The following is a 17,640-nucleotide window of genomic DNA, read 5'->3' on the forward strand; positions in this document are numbered from 1 at the left end:
GTCTCCTGACAGAGATAGGCCTGAGGTGAACTGGTGTTGTGAAGGTCATCCACAAAGCTAGCCTTTTAAATTGTTAATAGAATTGACCCTGAACTCCAGCTGCAAGCCTAGGGATGAGATTAAGTCATATTTCAGTGATTTCAGAGTTCTGGGTCCCAGTGCCTGAGTTTGAAACAAGTCTATTCTTCTCCTTACCACAGATAAAATTGGTTTTTTTAAAGATTTTATTCACTGGGACACTTGGGTGGCTCAGTCCATCAAGTGTCTGCCTTCAGCTCAGGTCATGATCCCAGGGTCCTGAGATCGAGTCCTCCAATCCTTGATCAAGTCCTTGCTCAGTGAGGAGCCTGCTTCTCCCTCTGCCTGCTCTGCCTGTTTTGCCTGCAGCTCTCCCTGCTTCTGCTCTCTCTCTCTCTCTAACAAATAAATAAATAAAATCTAAAAAAAATTTTTTTATTTATTTATTTGAGACAGAGAGAGAGCACACATGCAGGGAAGGGGCAGAGAGGGAGGAAAGGGAAAGAATCCCAAGCAGACTCGTGCTAAATATGGAGTCTGATTTGGGGCTCAATCTCATGACCCCAAAATCATAACCTGAGCCAAAACTAAGAGTCCAAGGCTTAAATGACTGAACCACTCCGGCATCCCCCAAATTAGGTATTTTTTATTCATGTACTTTGTGTCTATCTTCCCTCCTAGAGATAAACGCCATGTGAGCAGGAAGGCTGTTTCCCCACAGCTAGTACAAGGCCTAGCACAATGTCTACTGAATGAATTAAAGAATGAAATTTACAGTTTGGATCCACATAAGGAACTTCACATCAATGTCAAACACTCATTCTTTTTTTTTTTAAGATTTTATTTATTTGTTTATTTATTTGACAGAGAGAGACACAGCAAGAGAGGGAACACAAGCAGGGGGAGCAGGAGAGGGAGAAGCAGGCTTCCCGTTGAGCAGGGAGCCCAGTGTGGGGCTCAATCCCAGGACCCTGGGATCATGATCTGAGCTGAAGGCAGATGCTTAAGGACTAAGCCACCCAGACACCCCTCAAATACCCATTCTTTACAGAGATAACTACCTCCCTGGGTCAGAGGGAAGCTGGGAAAGATACAAAGAATGATTGAAATCACATACAAGAAGAATTCACATGGGGAAAATCATCCATGATCCCCTGATCTCCTCAAGGTTTCAGAGTTCTCTTTAGGCTCTCCTTTGCATTTCCTCACTTCATCTTCCTAGCAACTCATGAGGCAAGAAGAGCAAGGATTATTTTCTCCCTCTGGTAGTTAGGGAAACAGGCCCAGGGAGGAGAAAGTTCCCTCCAGATCACATGACGAGAGGGCAGAGAGCCAGGACTAAAACCCAGGACTCCAGAGTCCTAGGTCAGTTCAGTCCTACAGACCCTGATTCTTCTGTTGACCAGCACCAGACCCAAGAGTTCCTGCAGTGGGCCTCAAATGGAACTAGTGGAAGGCCCTCTCCCACTCATCTCTTTCCACAGGCCTCCAGTGGTTGCTTGGCAACCAGAACCCAGCAGTAAATGGCCTCCAGTCAGGTCTGTTGCTGTGGAGTTACCAAGTCTCTCTCCCTTCACACCTGTGCATGCTCTCACTCTCTAGTAATGAGACTTCTCCCCCACCCCCACCTCCCCAGTAAGATTCTCTTCTTGATGCACAGTAATTAACCTCTCATGAAACAGAGGGGGCTCTCAGGGACGTATGCAGCCAAGGACCCCAGGGAACAAAGCACTACCAATGCCTTCATCATCCAATATCCTCCAGAGATGAGAGAACTCCTTTTGTGAATGGTCCTGCTCAGCAGTGCTCAGAAACTCCTCTTGTTCTGTCTCTACCTTCCACCCTGACAAAGGCTTTCTGAAATCCTGAGAGATCAAATTGACTGGAGAAATTTAATTGAACACTTCAGACAGCGCCTGTCCTGTTCCAGCACTCCTGGAACCACAGGAAAACCTGCGAAGGGACCCAGTTAGCCTCTGCATATGAACTAGGAGCAGAGGGAAAAAAAGAACCTAACATTTATTGTGTTCCTAATACATGCCAGGCCCAATACTATGTTATCACATGTAGCCCCCCATCGACAAACCTGTGCGCCTTTTACAGTTGAGGATATTATCTATTCACAGAAATAAGGTAATTTACCAAAGCTCACATGGCTTTAAAAAAAAATCACAGAACTTTTGTTTACAGAAGTCTATATGTGTAAGTTGATATATATAAATAGCTATGTGTTCCTCCTCCTTCCTAAACAATTAATGGATCATTCAATTCCGTAAATTCCAATCCTAAATCTCTCTCAAATCTCTCTCATTTCCACCCCTTAGGTCATTTTGTCAGTCTTACTATTATGTTCCAAGTGCTGTATTCTCCCAAAATTCATACACTAAAGCCCTAACCCCCAATATGGCCATCTTTGGAGATGGGGATTCTAAGTTAGTGATTAAGGTTACCTGGGGCCATAAGAATCTGGTCCTGATCTGATAGGATTAGTGTCCTTATAAGACAAGACACCAGAGAGCCTGGCACTCTCCATACATAAGCCCCAAGAAGGACCATGTGAACACAGCCACCTGCGACCCAGAGGAGAGCTCTCACCACACATCAACCTAGCTGGTACCCTGACCTTGGACTTGCAGTCTCTAGAACTGTGCGAAAACAAATTTCCATTGTTTAAGCTACCGAATCTGTGGCATTTTGTTACCATAGCCGGACCAGACTAATACACTTAATTCAGGCCCTTTATAACTTACTGGAACCACTGGCTTCTTTGTCTTGCTTCCACCTATCCTCAAAACTGAAGCAAGGGATTTTTCTAAAATGCAAAGCTGTCCTTGTTAAAACCTTTCTGTGGCTCCCCACTGTCTGGCAATGGTCTCCAAATTTAAGCCCCTGTAAGTAAGGCCATGTGAGCACATTCCCACAATATTTGTTTATTTACTTAGATCATATGTACATACTTATCTACTTCTGTAACAAAAGATGTTAAAATACATAAAAATGATATAACTACTATCTCAATGTTCACATTTTAATGTATTTATGAACAGTACAGACCTTTTTTTTTTTCTATTGGAAAGCACACATGCACAAAATCTCTTTGGTAATTTTTTTTTTTTTTTTTTTTTAGCAAAAGCAATATGATTGACTATGTCAGATCTAATTAGGTCATCATTGATTTTACCTCTAAACATGTTTAACAATGAACTTGTGCTGGGAGTCAGAGAAACTTCAGTTCAGCCATTTTCCATGCTCTCTTGGGCTTACTATACTGAGTATCGTCTTCAGGCAGAGGTTTCTTTGCAGGACACTTTTAAAACCACATATCCATTGTGAAGGTTTATTTAGTTAAATCAGGTGGTATAATGAGTAAATCCACTGCAAAAACTCACAACAGCTGGACATAAATGAAGGAGGGAGGGAGCCACCACTGCCAACCCCTTAGAAGGACAGAATGTCTTCCCTTACTTGAAGACTTTTTGAATTCAGGATATGTGACCATGTGATATGGAGATCACATGAAGACATCTTTGTCAATCCACATAGGAAATATTAGTAAACACGCATTTTATGTTCATAGATAAAAATAAATTCTAATAGTTTCTTCAGCTCTCTCAACAATCATCAGGTAGGTAAACTATGGCCCATTACAAGAAACTTCTATTTGCTGTGAAAGGTCTCCCTGACCTTCAAGCTGCTGCCTTCCAGCAAATTTCTCTCTCAGCACCCCTCCCTCCTCTTCACAGCCTTGCTCCAGTTCCCCTGTATTGCTCACCATGCCCCCATATCCTGTGCTCTCATCTCTCCATGCATTGGCTGTGAAGAGGATGTTAGACCACACAAGGGGAAGCGCTCGGCACACATACTTAATAAATGCTTATTGAATCTCACCATATGATTGGCAAACAAAATGGCAGTTAAACCAAAGTGGTTCTTCAATTTTAGCCTGCCTCAAAAACCACCTGGAAGGCTTGTTATAACACACACATTTTTGGGCCAGAGATCAGAGTTTCTTACTTAGTGGGTCTCAGGAGGGGCGTGAGAATTTTCATTTCTAGCAAATTCCCAGGTAATTCTCCTAGAACCACTGAACTAAGTAGTCTGACTGAACAAAATAAACTTTTATCTCTATATAAATTAATAATTAACTTTATCATAAATGGAAATATGGGCTCTGTAAGACTCAATAGCACAGTGTAGAGAAAAGAGCACATAACTTGGAATCATCAGAAGGTCTGAGTTGGGAATCCCACTTGGCAAATGTGTGGTCCATCTAACGCCAAGTTAGTTACGGAGTCTGGATTTTTTTCTTCTGTAAAACAGGAGTGAATTAAAATAATATCTGCCCCATGGGGTTAATTGTAAGATAATAACATATGGAGATAATTTATAAAAAGAAAAGTGTTGTATATAGCCAGTAAGATATATGCACAATGTATTAATGTACATTTAACAAGTTGAACGGAGAGATAATAAATAACACATGCTTTGAATACTTTAAATCACTAATCTTCAAAATTTCCAATCCTGGTACTAATTCATTATTGAAAAGTATATGATCCACACTTTACTATATCATCTCAAATATATACATATATACATACTCATTTATTTAATTTGTACCACTGTACTAATAAATGTGTAGTAAATACCAATAATAGTAGTTGTGGTGGCCAGCTTCCAAGATGGTCCCCAATGATCCTCACCTCCCAGGATTCATACCCTTGTTTACTTTCCTCCTACACTGATTCAGTGACCTGCAGAGTACTCTAAGTCTAAGTAATAAGAGACATTGCCACTTTCTCTCTGGTTTCTTGGCTCTCTTCCCCTGGGGGATGCCATGAAGATGCTTAAGCAACTACATGAAGAGAACCACATGGGAAAGAACTAAGGCCTCCTGCTAACAGCCAATACCTGATACACATGAGTAAGTAGCTTTGGAATGGGACCCTCCAGCCCCACTCAAGCCTTCAGATGACTGCAACCCAAGCCAGTATCTAGCTACAACCTCCTAAGAGGCCACAAGACAGACACCAAGCCACTCCCAAATGTTTGATCCACAGAAACTGTGCAATAATGAATTATTGTTGTTTTAAGCCATCAAGTTTTGAAGTGATTTGTTATACAGTGACAGATTATGGACAAAAGAACTAACATTTACTGTGCATTTACTATATTCCAGGAACTATGCTAAGAAACAAGAGCCTTATGATGTAGATGTTATTATGATCCTCAAAAAGGAAAAGGTAGCCTAAAAAGGTTAAGTAATTTAGTCACAATTCCAAGATTAATAAGTGGCAGAACTGGAAGCTGAATCCAAATTTCTAACTCCAAAGCCCAGATTCTTGGTCACCTATTTGTATGGGCAGGATAAAGCCTCTTAGACAGTTAAGCAGCAGAAGCAACTGAGTTCCCAAGAGAAGAAAATCTTCTATAAAATCAGCAAGGGGCAGTCCAGAAGCCAGGCCTTCAACAGCACTAGTGCTTGATGCCCTAAGACCCAGAAGTTCCAAATTGGCCCCCACCTCCCAGCCCTTATACTAGCAGACTAGTCACCCCCTGATAATCCCATGCAAGATGCCCAGGACTCACCCAGATTTGCAGCTTCACTCGCTTTTCATGGCGGTAGACTGTCTTCACCTTGAAGTCAATGCCCACTGTGCTGACGAAGGCTGGGGTAAAGGTGTCATCAGCATAGCGGAAGAGGAAAGAGGTTTTACCAACGCTGCTGTTGCCGATGATGAGCAGTTTGAACATGTAGTCAAAATTCTGGTCAGAAGCATCTTTGACTCCAGCTTTAGTATCAGTCACTGAAGCCATCTGTAGGAGAGACCTGCGGTCACTCAGGAACACACCTCCAGTGTCACCAATCTTTAATGGTCACTCCACCATTCACACACATACACTCCACCCAAGCATCACTGAAGAAACACACACACCACAGAATCACCCGAGTACTGCACCTGCTCCAAATGTTGTCTCAGGATTGGGGCGGAACACCATTCCTCCCATTCATTCCTTCTGCAAATATTTACTGAGCACATTGCTCTGGGTCAAGTCCTATGCTGAGTATAGGGACTACAAATATGAATCAGACAAGGGGTATAACCTATGAGTGGTCACAGATTAGAGTGAAAAAGCATGTAAACCCAGGTAACAAGGCAGTAGATAAGTCATAAGATGGAGGGAAGCCTTGGCCCAGGAAGCCCATAAGAAAACATCTAACATCTAAACCAGTTAGAAGGCATGATGATCAGGACACCTGGGTGGCTCAGTGGGTTGGTTCTCTGCCTTCGGCTCAGGTCATGATCTCAGGGCCCTGGGATTGAGCTGAGCCCCGAATCGGGCTCTCTGCTCAGCAGGGAGCCTGCTTCCCCCCCACCCACTCTCTCTGCCTGCCTCTCTGCCTACTTGTAATCTCTCTCTCTCTCTCTGTTAAATAAATAAATAAATAAATAAACAGAAGGCATCATGGTCAAGGAGAGTCTCCCACAGGAGGCAGCTCCTGAGCTAAATTTTGAAAAGAAAAAACGAAAACAGTAGACACATGAATATTCCAGAAGAGGCTCAGCATAGGGTTATCATTCCCCTCCTTCAAAAATGTTCATGACTCGGGACGCCTGGGTGGCTCAGTTGGTTGGGCGGCTGCCTTCGGCTCAGGTCATGATCCCAGCGTCCTGGGATCAAGTCCCACATCCGGCTCCTTGCTCGGTGGAGAGCCTGCTTCTCCCTCTGCCTCTGCCTGCCATTCTGTCTGCCTGTGCTCGCTCTCTCTCCCTCTCTCTCTGACAAATAAATAAAATCTTTAAAAAAAAAAAATGTTCATGGCTCCCCATGGCTCTAAAGATCTAAAGATCTTTAACCTGTTTAGGTTAAACAGGTTAACCTGACAAAGAACCAACTAGCTAAAGAATAAACTCTCTAAAATTTATCTTCCCCTCAGCCTTCTCCCTACCAACCTGTGCCACTCTTACACCTTTTATGCCACTTTTTTTTTTAAGATTTTATTTATTTACTTGACAGAGATCAGAAGTAGGCAGAGAGACAGGCAGAGAGAGAGAGGAGGAAGCAGGCTCCCGGCTGAGCAGAGAGCCTGATGCGGGGCTCCATCCCAGGACCCTGAGATCATGACCTGAGCCGAAGGCAGAGGCTTAACCCACTGAGCCACCCAGGCGCCCCCTTTTATGCCACTTTTAAATGACACACTTGAAATATGTCATGTTATTTCTTGCTTTGTTCCTTTAGACACATATTCTTTCTGTTTACAACACCCTTCTAAGAAACTCATCTTCATCCTTATAGATCTAAATGAAGTCTCACCTTCACTGTGCAAGGCAGAGGCTTGCACTCCTGCCTCCATGCCCCCAGAGTACACTATCAGCCCTGGTATCATTTCAAAACTGTTTACCACTCCAGCTACTCCTTCAAACCAAGTATCTTGGACTTAATGTACTTCATTTCTGCATCTTTAGCCTCTAGCACAAGTCCTAGTATATAATAAGCACTCAGTAAATGTGTTCTGGATTAATAAAAGTTATGTCATCCCTCTGGGACTCAATCTCATCATCTGGAAAATGGAAAGGACAATTTCTGTCCTGCTTTTCTTACAGGGCTGTTACAGGACTCAAATGAGATAACAATAAGTAAGACTTTAATAAACTGGTAAATCCCACACAGCTGCAAACATAAGTCATTATTGTTCCAAATCCTTTAAAGCCTCAATCCTTTGTTTATTTATTTTCTTATTTGCTCACTCATCCATTCAGCAAGTATTTATTTATGTGCCAGGCCTTCCCTGAGATCCCAGCTCTCTCAAACCTGCCACCTTCCCTAGATCACTTTGGATTTGAACCCCATAATGCAGCACTCGGCCCCACAGTCCTATTGGAGTAGCAGGTGCCCTACTTCTCCACCTGCAATCTCTCCTTATGCTCAGCACTGGGTTCTTGGACAGGCTGTGTAAGTGATCAGAAGAGGGTGAGAGGACAACCCTCACATGACATAATGTCCAGGGTGTCACTTTCTTTAGAAATTTGTTTTTGAAGGAAAGAGTCAACAAAACCAAAAGACAACCGACAGAATGGGAGCAGATATTTGCAAACGACGTATCAGGTAAAGAGCTAGTACCCAAAATCTATAAACAACTTATCAAACTCAACACCCAAAGAATAAATAATCCAATCAAGAAATGGGCAGAAGTTATGAACAGACATTTTTCCAAAGAAGACATCCAGATGACTAACAGACAATGAAAAAATGCTCAACATCACTCATCACAAAGAGGTACCACTTCACACCAGTCAGAATGGCTAAAATTAACAAGTCAGGAAATGACAGATGCTGGCAAGGATGTGGAGAAAAGGGAACCCTCCTACACTGTTAGTGGGAATGCAAACTGGTGCAGACACTCTGGAAAACAGTATGGAGGTTCCTCAAAAAGTTGAAAATAGAAGTACCCTACAATTGCACTACTGGGTATTTACCCCAAAGATATAAATGTAGTGATCCTAAAGGGCACGTGCACCCCAATGTTTATAGCAGCAATGTCTACAATAATCAAATTATGGAAAGTGCCCAGATGTCCATCAATAGATGAATGGATAAAGATGTGGTATACAGATACAATGGAATGCTACTCAGCCATCCAAAAAAAAGGAATCTTCCCATTTGCAATGATGTGGATGGAACCCATGGGTGTTATGCTAAGCGAAATAAGCCAATCAGAGAAAGATAACTGTCATATGATCTTGTTGATATGTGAAATTTAAGAAACAAAACAGAGGATCATAGGGGAAGAGAGGGGAAAAAAATAAGACAAAATCAGAGAGGGAGATAAACCTCTTATGAGACTCTTAATCATAGGAAACAAACTGAGGGCTGCTGGAGTGGACAGAGGTATGAGAGTATGGGGTAACCGAATGAAGACATCAAGGAGGGCACGGGATGTAAGGAGCACTGGGTATTATATGCAACTGAAGAATCACTGACATCTACCTCTAAAACTGAGAGTACATTATATGCTAATTAACTGAATTTAAACTAAAAAAAATTTTTTTTAAACTAAAAAAATTTTTAATAAAAAAAAAGAAATTCCTGTTTTTGTTCCTCAAAAGAAAAGAAAGAGATTTTGACTGGAGGAATTAGCTTTATAAGCCTCTGAGGTGACAAGGACAAGAAACTGACAAATGTAGAAAATTGAAAGCTCTCCTGAAGAAAGGTCACTCAGATATATAGGATTATTAACAGGTTTTAATGATGTAAGAAAGATGTCACGGTTCAAAGCCAATGGCCAAGAAAGAATACTTGAGACATCTTTGGTGCAAAAAGGTGACTTTATTAAAGCACACCAACAGGACCGGTGGACAGAAAGAGTTGCTGCATGGGCTTGTGAAGGGTGGCTAATGATAAACTATGGGGTTGGGGAGGTTAGGAAAAGGGAGGCTTCAAAAGAACTTTTATATGCAAAAGAGGACCTACAAGATAATGGATGCCTTGCCATTGTCAAGTTAAGGTTGTTTTCCCCTCTCTCGAGGTCTTAACATTAAGGTTGTTGGGAGATGCCTGGAGGAGCTTTGCACAAGTCCCAGCCAGGGGTGGTAGGTTGCCAGGTGTCAGCTCGTGCTTTGTCTTCAGCCAGCCTTCCGCTGCCTCATCAAGATAAGACTGGGGAAGGGTTGGGCTAAGTAGGCCTTCTGCGTTTAGCAGGGTGTCGACACTGACTTGGAGACTGTTGAGTCCCTAGAGGAATGTCACTCTGTCCGTTTCAAAGACTTGTCAATGATCTGTAGGTAGTAAGGAAATGTAATGGTTTTTCTTCTGCCTTTGTTTCTCACATCATTTAATATGCCACCAGTAGCCTTGGGTGGCCTCTCTTCTTCCTTCTCTTATCTCCCAGCTCTCAAGCCTTTATCCAAGACCCTCTGTCCCATTCCTGTATCAATCTGCCTCATGACAATGCTCACCAGTGGGTTTGGAAAATGCCCAGGACACTTGGACACGTGGAGCATGTATATGAAAGAAGAAAGTGAGACCAGAGAGGAGGTGCCATCGCTTTTTTAAACTGTCTTACAGCCCTAAGTTTCCAGCTTTTCATGGTACAAGATGCAGAGCCTGTTTCAAGAATTGGCAATTCAAAGGAATTATGCTTTCTTTCTACTTAAAACAAGGGAAGCAACCACAACAGCCTCACACCATCCTCTACTACTCTGCTTACAGTCATTTCTGTTTACAAGACAGAATTTCTGCTTTGAAAGTGTATATTCATCATAAAAAATTAGAAAAGAATACAAGACACCCCATCCACTCAGAAACTGTCATTGTTAACATTTAAATGTATTCCCTCCCTTATTTTCTTATGCAACAAAATACCATCTGTTTTTAAATTATATTTTATTATTTGTTGATTTAAAAAGTAATACATACATTGAAAATAATTCAAACTTTTACTGTTTGCAAGCATTATCTTATCACCATTTGTAGCTGGCATTATTTTCCTAATTTTTATGATAAAAAATAAGTAATATATAACCTAAAGATTGATAGTGAAAAGTTAGTCCTGTTTTCACCCCTGATTCCCAGCCTCTCTGTTCCTCTCCCCAGAGGCAAATATGATTCCAATGTATGTATTTTTCAGGGTTAGTCTTTGCATTTACAAACATAGAGGTCTGTTTATATTTTTTATCTATATATAAATGATAGTATACCATATATTCTTGTCTATTATCTTCTATGTATATTTTAATAGCTGAGATCATACTTTCCATTCCTTTTTTTAATTTTTTTAAGATTTTACTTATTTGACAGAGATCACAAGTAGGCACAGAGGCAGGCAGAGAGGGATGGGGGGAGAAGCAGGCCCCCTGCTGAGCAGAGAGCCTGATGTGGGGCTCAATCCCAGGACCCTGAGATCATAACCTGAGCTGAAGGTAGAGGCTTAACCCACTGAGGCACCCAGGCACCTTTCCATTCATTTTTTATCCTGCTTCTTTTCACTTAACATCATACCATAACTATTTTTTCTGAGACTTTTAAAACTCTTCATAAATGTCATTTCAATTGACTACATCGTATTCCATCCTATGGATGTGTCATAGGACCATTTCTTTAATATCATATCTTTATTTTTCTATTCTTAATTATTATATCTTTACATAAATATTTGCTCAGTTTCCTATTTTTTCCTTAAGAAAGATCCCTAGAAATGGAACTGCTGGTTAAATAACAGCAGTTATAAATAAATAAACTTTCAGTAACTTTATGAAAACACAGATTTGATCCTTAACCTCATTTCACGAACTCTATCTCATTTTATCTTCTAAACCTGGGAGGTAAAATTAGGAGGACAGATATTATTATTTCCATTTAATCAAGAAAGAAACTGAGAACCAGAAGTTAAGGATTTGCTCAAGCCTCACAGCCAACATTTGAGACTAGACTTAGTACCGTGCATTGTTATAGGAAAGTTCAAAATCCCTGCTCTATTCCTCAGCTGAATTTTTGGGCAAGTCATACCACCTCTCGAAGTCACAGCATTTTTACTTTACAATAGAGAAAATACTACCTCTTTCACAGAGTTGTGGTATAAACAGAATGAGCAGTTGCCATATGTAATCAATCTAGCACGGTTTCTTGGCCCATGAGAGGTACTCAATAAATATTATTTCACTGGCCCCTTTAATTCACTTCTGCAGTCAAATCTTGTTCAACTGCTCTCTTCCTAATCTGGACTACATCACTGGAGCTTGTTTTACAATTAGCTGTCTGCCTCCTCTTCTGGATTCCTCTGAGTTTTATCCATCCTTCACCCTGTCAACACTGGACCTATAGCAAATCTTTAGGGCATGTTACACCCCTCAATAAACATTTACTGAGCACTGCCATGTGCCAGACTATTGATGTAAATGTCATATTATTAGTCTTCATTTTCTCTGATGCAGCTGTTTACACTCTTAGATTTTTGGAAGAAGGGAACTGGAAGTGGCAGCTTTACCATAACAAAAAGGCTGGCTCCTGGTCCCAGCTTTCCCAAAATTCAACGTATGAACTTGGGCAAGTCATTTAAACTCTGAACCTCAATGTTCTCATCTATGATATGATAATATTCCCTACCTCCGAAAGCTGCAGTGGATTTTAAGAGAATCCATATAAATGTGTCTCTTAAACAGTGTTGAGAAAAACACATGTGGCCTTGTGGGAGAATCGGTGGGGAAGGTGCCTGGTAAATATGAGCTACGTCTGCCACAGGGAGTGAGGCAAGAGTAAAAACTAGTTTCAGTTCCTAATCTGATCCACTTCCCTTCATTTCACAGGTTAAAAAAAAAAAAAAAAAAAAAAAGGAGGCTTCCTAAAGAGAAGTGATTTGTCCAAGGTCATACAGCAAGTCAGTTGGAGTATCATAACTAGACCTTCTGTTATTTAATGACTCCCAGACTGGATTAGGCTTAGGAAAATTTCAAACTTCAACATGTTTAGGGTGAGTAAAGAAGCATCTCCAGCACCCTGCGCAGCTCTTTTCTACCACCTGCCATACTGCACTGTCAACATCTGTTTATGTGCACACAGCGTAGCTTTCCCAGTAGGTGGTGTGAGAAGAGGGAGAGGTGGAGGGCAGAGGTTCTGCTGAAAGGCATAATCAGATGGAGGCCTCCCAGGGAATCTTTTCAGCAAGGTGGCAGGGGCTACACGGACATCTGGAAGAGAGGCAAAAAGCATCCCAGCAGGCAGCCGCCTGAGGCAGATATGAGCAGACAGGTCACTGCACAGTGGTGAGTGCAGAACGCATTTGTAAGATAATCATCAATCAGATCTTTCCTGTCTTTTGTGCCAGTCACATAAATGATACAGCTGGGTAGCTCACTGTCTCCGTGACAAGCAATAAAGATGAAGGCCCAGGGACCATCTGAGAAGTCATCTCTGGTCCCAAGCTGCGGGAAAGAAGGAAACAACCCCTCTGAGGACTGGTATGAAAAACAAGGCTTTCAGTCTGATAGGCAGCAGAAAGAAGCACTAAGAAGCTAACTCCAGCTAGGAAAGAGGGGAGAGAATAGGAGAGAGCCCGAAAATACAGTAAGAGATCAACTCATTACATGCAGTAAACAAATGAATGAATGAGCCTCTCTCTTTCTCTCTCTCTTTTTTAAGATTTTGTTTATTTATTTCAGAGAAAGAGAAAGGGAGCACAGAGAGGGAGGGAGGGACAGCCGGAGAAGCAGACTCCCCGCTGAGCAGGGAGCTCAACACTAGACTCGATCCAGGACCCTAAGATCATCATTTGGGCTGAAGGTAGACAGACACTTAACCAACTGAACCAACCAGGCACCCTGAACTTCTCTTTTGTTTTTCTGGTTTGTTTGTTTTTTTTTTTTTTTAAGATTTTGTTTATTCATTTGACAGAGAAAGGGAGAGAACAAGCAGGGGGAGCAGCAGAGGGAGAGGGAGAAGCAGGCTCCCCACTGAGCAGAAAGCCTGACATAGGGCTTGATCCCAAGACCCTGGGATCATGACCCAAACTGAAAGCAGACACTTAACCAACTGAGCCACCCAGTCACCCCTGAACTTCTCTTTTGATAGAGCACAAATTGAGTCCGAGAGACCTGGACTGAGCCCTGGCTCTTTCAGCAGTTGTAAACCTTAGGCAGATCAGTTTTCTCATCTATAAAATGAGTTAATCAAAGACTTCCTGGTAAACTGTTGCAAGAATTAAAACCAATATATGAGAGAGTGCTTTATAAACCCCCTTTTTTTTTTTTTTTTTTTTTTGTCTGTCTGCTTCATGTTTTCTTCTACCAAGTCATTCTAGGTAGTAGAACTAGCTTAGGGTTCCAAATCAAACAAACTAGATTCAGTTTCCAGGTCTGTCACTTATTAGCTGTGAGACTTTGGCAAGAAATTTTACATGACTAAGACACAGTTTCCTCATTTGTAACACAAGCATTGTTGGGAAAATTACAGTCAATGTTGGTAAAGCATCTAGATAATATATGATATAGCAGGTGCTCAATAAACGTACTCCATCTTCTCATTGGGAACGTTTATTTAGTGAGGATAGGAAAGGAGTTGGGCAAATGTGGACCTCACCCCATTATATGCAAACTCCGCCCTAAAGCCACACTACTAACTTGTTTAATTCAACCTTTTCTTTCCAAAGATTTTATTTCTTTCTTTGACAGAGACACAGTGAGAGAGGGAAAACAAGCAGGGAGAGTGGAAGAGGGGGAAGCAGGTTACCCGCTGACCTGGGAGCCCAACGTGGGGCTGGATTCCAGGACCCTGGGATCATGACCCGAGTCGAAGGCAGATGCTTAGCAACTGAGCCACCCAGGTGCCCCTAATTCAACTTTTCTTTAGACATTCCCCAACCTAGTACAGTCAGCCTAGCCCAGCCCACCTCTTCACTATTTCCCCAAGTCTCTTTGAGCCACAGAAACTGTATCATAATAGCTACCATTTATTGCACACCTACTAAATGCCAGGCACTCTACTAAGTGCTCTTGATGCATTTTATCTTGCACAGAATGTAGGCACACCTGCATAATATTAGTGGCCTCTCTCTTTTGTACACTGCTTTATAGCTTATGAAGCTCTTTTCACCCATGTTACCATATTTGCTTCTTACAACAATTGAGGGGGGAGAGTGATGAGTGAATTGGAGGCAGGAGCACCAGCACAGGTCAATTGTTCACTGAATCAACATTCCCTGAGCATCTACTGTGCACCGCACCCCATTCTGTACTCTGGGGAGGTGGAGAGGAACTGTACGGAGTTCTGAGCTTAGGGGGTAAATCTTTTGAAACATCCTCTATGGGTTATTGCTATTTCTCTTCACATCATATTCCTTAAGAAACTGGAGACTTATTTACTGGACTGCAGATAATTTTTGAGTTTTGCCTTTTCCCATAGTGTTTCGTCCGATAGGAACACAACTCCTCCACTGCTGGCTAATTCCTTCATGACCAGAAAGACTTCCCTTACCCATCGTCTTCTGGCAAAATGTCTTCTCTGGCTAACACAATGTGGGATTTCCCACTACTATAGCCAGGGCTTTTCACGGTATTCCATGGTCTTTCTCCCTTTATATGCACAGAACAGGTGGACAGCCACCTATAAACACACTCCTTTTACTGTCCCCAACCCCTTTCCATCTGAATTTCAGGAAGTTGGGGTGGAGGGCCCTGTCGTTCTCCCACGCACCTCCACACCTGTATTAGCTTCTAGAGGCTGCCAACCTGCCCTCCCTAAAGTCCTTCCTATGTCTGGATTCAGTAACAGAGGCAGCCAGTGGACGAATTTTTCTGTCCAAAATTCTCTTGTCTGGGATCCCAGGTGGTGGTGTAACAGAGTTCAGCGCCTGCGCCCCCTCCTAGGCCTTCTGAGTAGCTAAGACAGATTTAGCACCTGGGTGTCTATGGACTCCGCACGGGTCCAATTATCTTTTCACCCTCACACAACCCACACCTGCCTTCCTCCCCAACCTAACCCAACACACCCACTATCCTAATCTCTCCAAGCTCCCAGACAGTTTATCCACCCCCAGCCGTCAGTGCCCCTCCACTCCCCACCCCTAGCCAGAACTCAGGCGCCCACTGCCCATATCCAAGGCCACTGCCTTCTCCCTCCACCAGCTCCCCGCCCCCTTCCTCTGCAGTCTGGGTAGACCCAGCCTTGCCTCCCACCTTCCCATTCTTGCAGGCTTCCCTCCTCCAAGCCCCACCCCCCCAGCCCCCACTCACGGTTATCCCCCGTGCCCGCGACAAGCTGGCCTCAGGCTCCACATCCCTTTCGCTCCTAGCTCTCGATTCACATGCCCTCGCCCTCTTCCCCTCTCCCCGACCAACACCCATCTCTGCCCAGCGCCCCTTTCCCTCATCACCTCACTCCTCTCAGCTCACCATGACCCCTGCAGACCCTGTCTACTGCCCTCCACGCCGCCCCTTGCCCTCGCTGTCCTCAGTGCCCTCGCTCAGCGCCCGCTTCACGCCTCTCGGCGGCCTGGCACCCCCTTCCCGCACTGCCCCTCTCGGTCCCTCCTTACATCTCCCCGCCCCCAACGCCTCATGTTTCCCCCCAGCAAGCCCCTACTGGGCTCCAGTGACCACCCCTTTCCCACCTGCCGCCGCCCCCTGCCCTCCGAGCACCCTTCGCCGTCCTCGCAGTCTGGTAGCCCCCCCCCCCCCTCAGCGCCCCTTCCCAGGCTACGCGCCTTTCTCCCGGCCATGGTGCCCCCTCCTCAGCGGCCTCCCCCAGCCCCTTATCCTCGGTGTCCCCTCCGCTGCCCGCACTCCTCAGCGCCCGCTCGCTGTCGCCAGTGCCCCGAACCGGGGTGGGTCCCAGATTCTCTCCGGGCGGGGTGCCCGAGCCGCGCCCCTTACCTGGGACTCCGGGCGCGGGACGAGAGGCTGGCTGCTGGTAAAGCAGCGGGACGGCGGACCTGGCGACACGCAGCAGAAGGCTCAGTCGGGTTCTCGGGCAGGGCGGTGCGGGGCGGTGCGAGCCCGTGCGAGTCTGTGCAGCTCGGGTCTAGCACCCACCTCGGCTACTTAGGGCTAAGGCTCCCGCTCCCGCTCCGCTCCGCTACCGCCGCATCCAGGCCCCACCCACACCCCGCCCAGGGGCGGGGTCCGTGTTCGCTCCGCCCCGGGCTCCAGCAGCAGGCAGGTGCAGGAAATTCGTTGTATCTTGGACCCGCCCCCTCCGCTCCGAGTTCGCCGATCTGTGGGTGACTACCGTGATTTGTCTTAATTGTCACATCTCATTCAACAGACTGACTGAACTTACTATGTATGGTCATCAGAGAGCTTTGATAATAATGTAGATGATGATGGGTATGCAGCTTTGCCATTTCCAAAGCACTCTTCTGTCCTATTGCTTCACACCCACAAAAGCCCAGGGAGAAAGGCAGAACCTGGGCCACTGACTACAAGAGGAAACTAAGTCAGAAACCTGGGCATTGTCCTCTAGTCTATGCACTCCTTCATTTCCCACATCCTATCAGTCTGGTAATAACAGCTCCTTAATATATCCTATCACTGCCCTTCCTCTCCATCTCCACAGCTCTCACCCTGGTTCAGACCTCATCACTTCTTGCCTGGACTAATGTAACCACCTCCTAATAGATCCCCCCACATACACTCTTCAATTCATCCTGCACACCAGCAGCCTGAGTGATTGTTCTAGATGTCACCATGTTACCATCAACCTTATTAAAACAAAACAAAATAAAAACTTCCAATGGCTCCCCCATTGCCAGCAGTAGCTTGGAGTGAGAAACTGTTATTGCCTTCATTAGGAAGTCCCAATTCTGTCAGAGGAGGCAGGTACAGGAGGAAATTTGATCTTCCATCCTAACTTGGACTTCACTTTAAATCTTCCCAAGAGCATAGGGGTAGTTGCCAGCTTTAATTTAGAATCATCATTCTTCCCCCACACTCTTCTCCCATTTCAGATCTTAGAGGTCTGAGTCAAATACCAAAACCATTTCCCCCCAAGTTCCATTATGACCCTATCTGCAATTTGTCTCTCCAACCTGGGAAACTGCCCAACTGATAGTCCCTCTGGTTGTCTAACTTCTCTCTCAGACTCATCCTTATACATTTCTGAGCTTCTCCATCCTCCTCCCCTTCACTCACC

General features: G+C 44.1%; 1 protein-coding gene across 1 annotated transcript in view; it reads right to left on the reverse strand.

Annotated features, from left to right (window-relative positions):
- Positions 1–16,583, reverse strand: part of LOC111143450 (RAB3B, member RAS oncogene family) — a 65,533-nt gene extending 48,950 nt beyond the window's left edge. The window contains exons 1-2 of the mRNA XM_022497205.1: positions 16,383–16,583; positions 5,608–5,835 (exon numbers count right to left, since the gene is read on the reverse strand). Coding sequence (XP_022352913.1) covers positions 5,608–5,835 — 228 coding nt within the window. The 5' untranslated portion in view covers positions 16,383–16,583. The remainder of the gene's footprint in view (positions 1–5,607; positions 5,836–16,382) is intronic.
- Between the last annotated feature and the right edge of the window lie 1,057 nt (positions 16,584–17,640).

The sequence above is a fragment of the Enhydra lutris genome, unplaced genomic scaffold (genome assembly GCF_002288905.1).
Source record: "Enhydra lutris kenyoni isolate GAN:26980312 unplaced genomic scaffold, ASM228890v2 scaffoldscaffold9, whole genome shotgun sequence".
In the NCBI taxonomy this organism is placed as follows: Eukaryota; Metazoa; Chordata; class Mammalia; order Carnivora; family Mustelidae; genus Enhydra; species Enhydra lutris.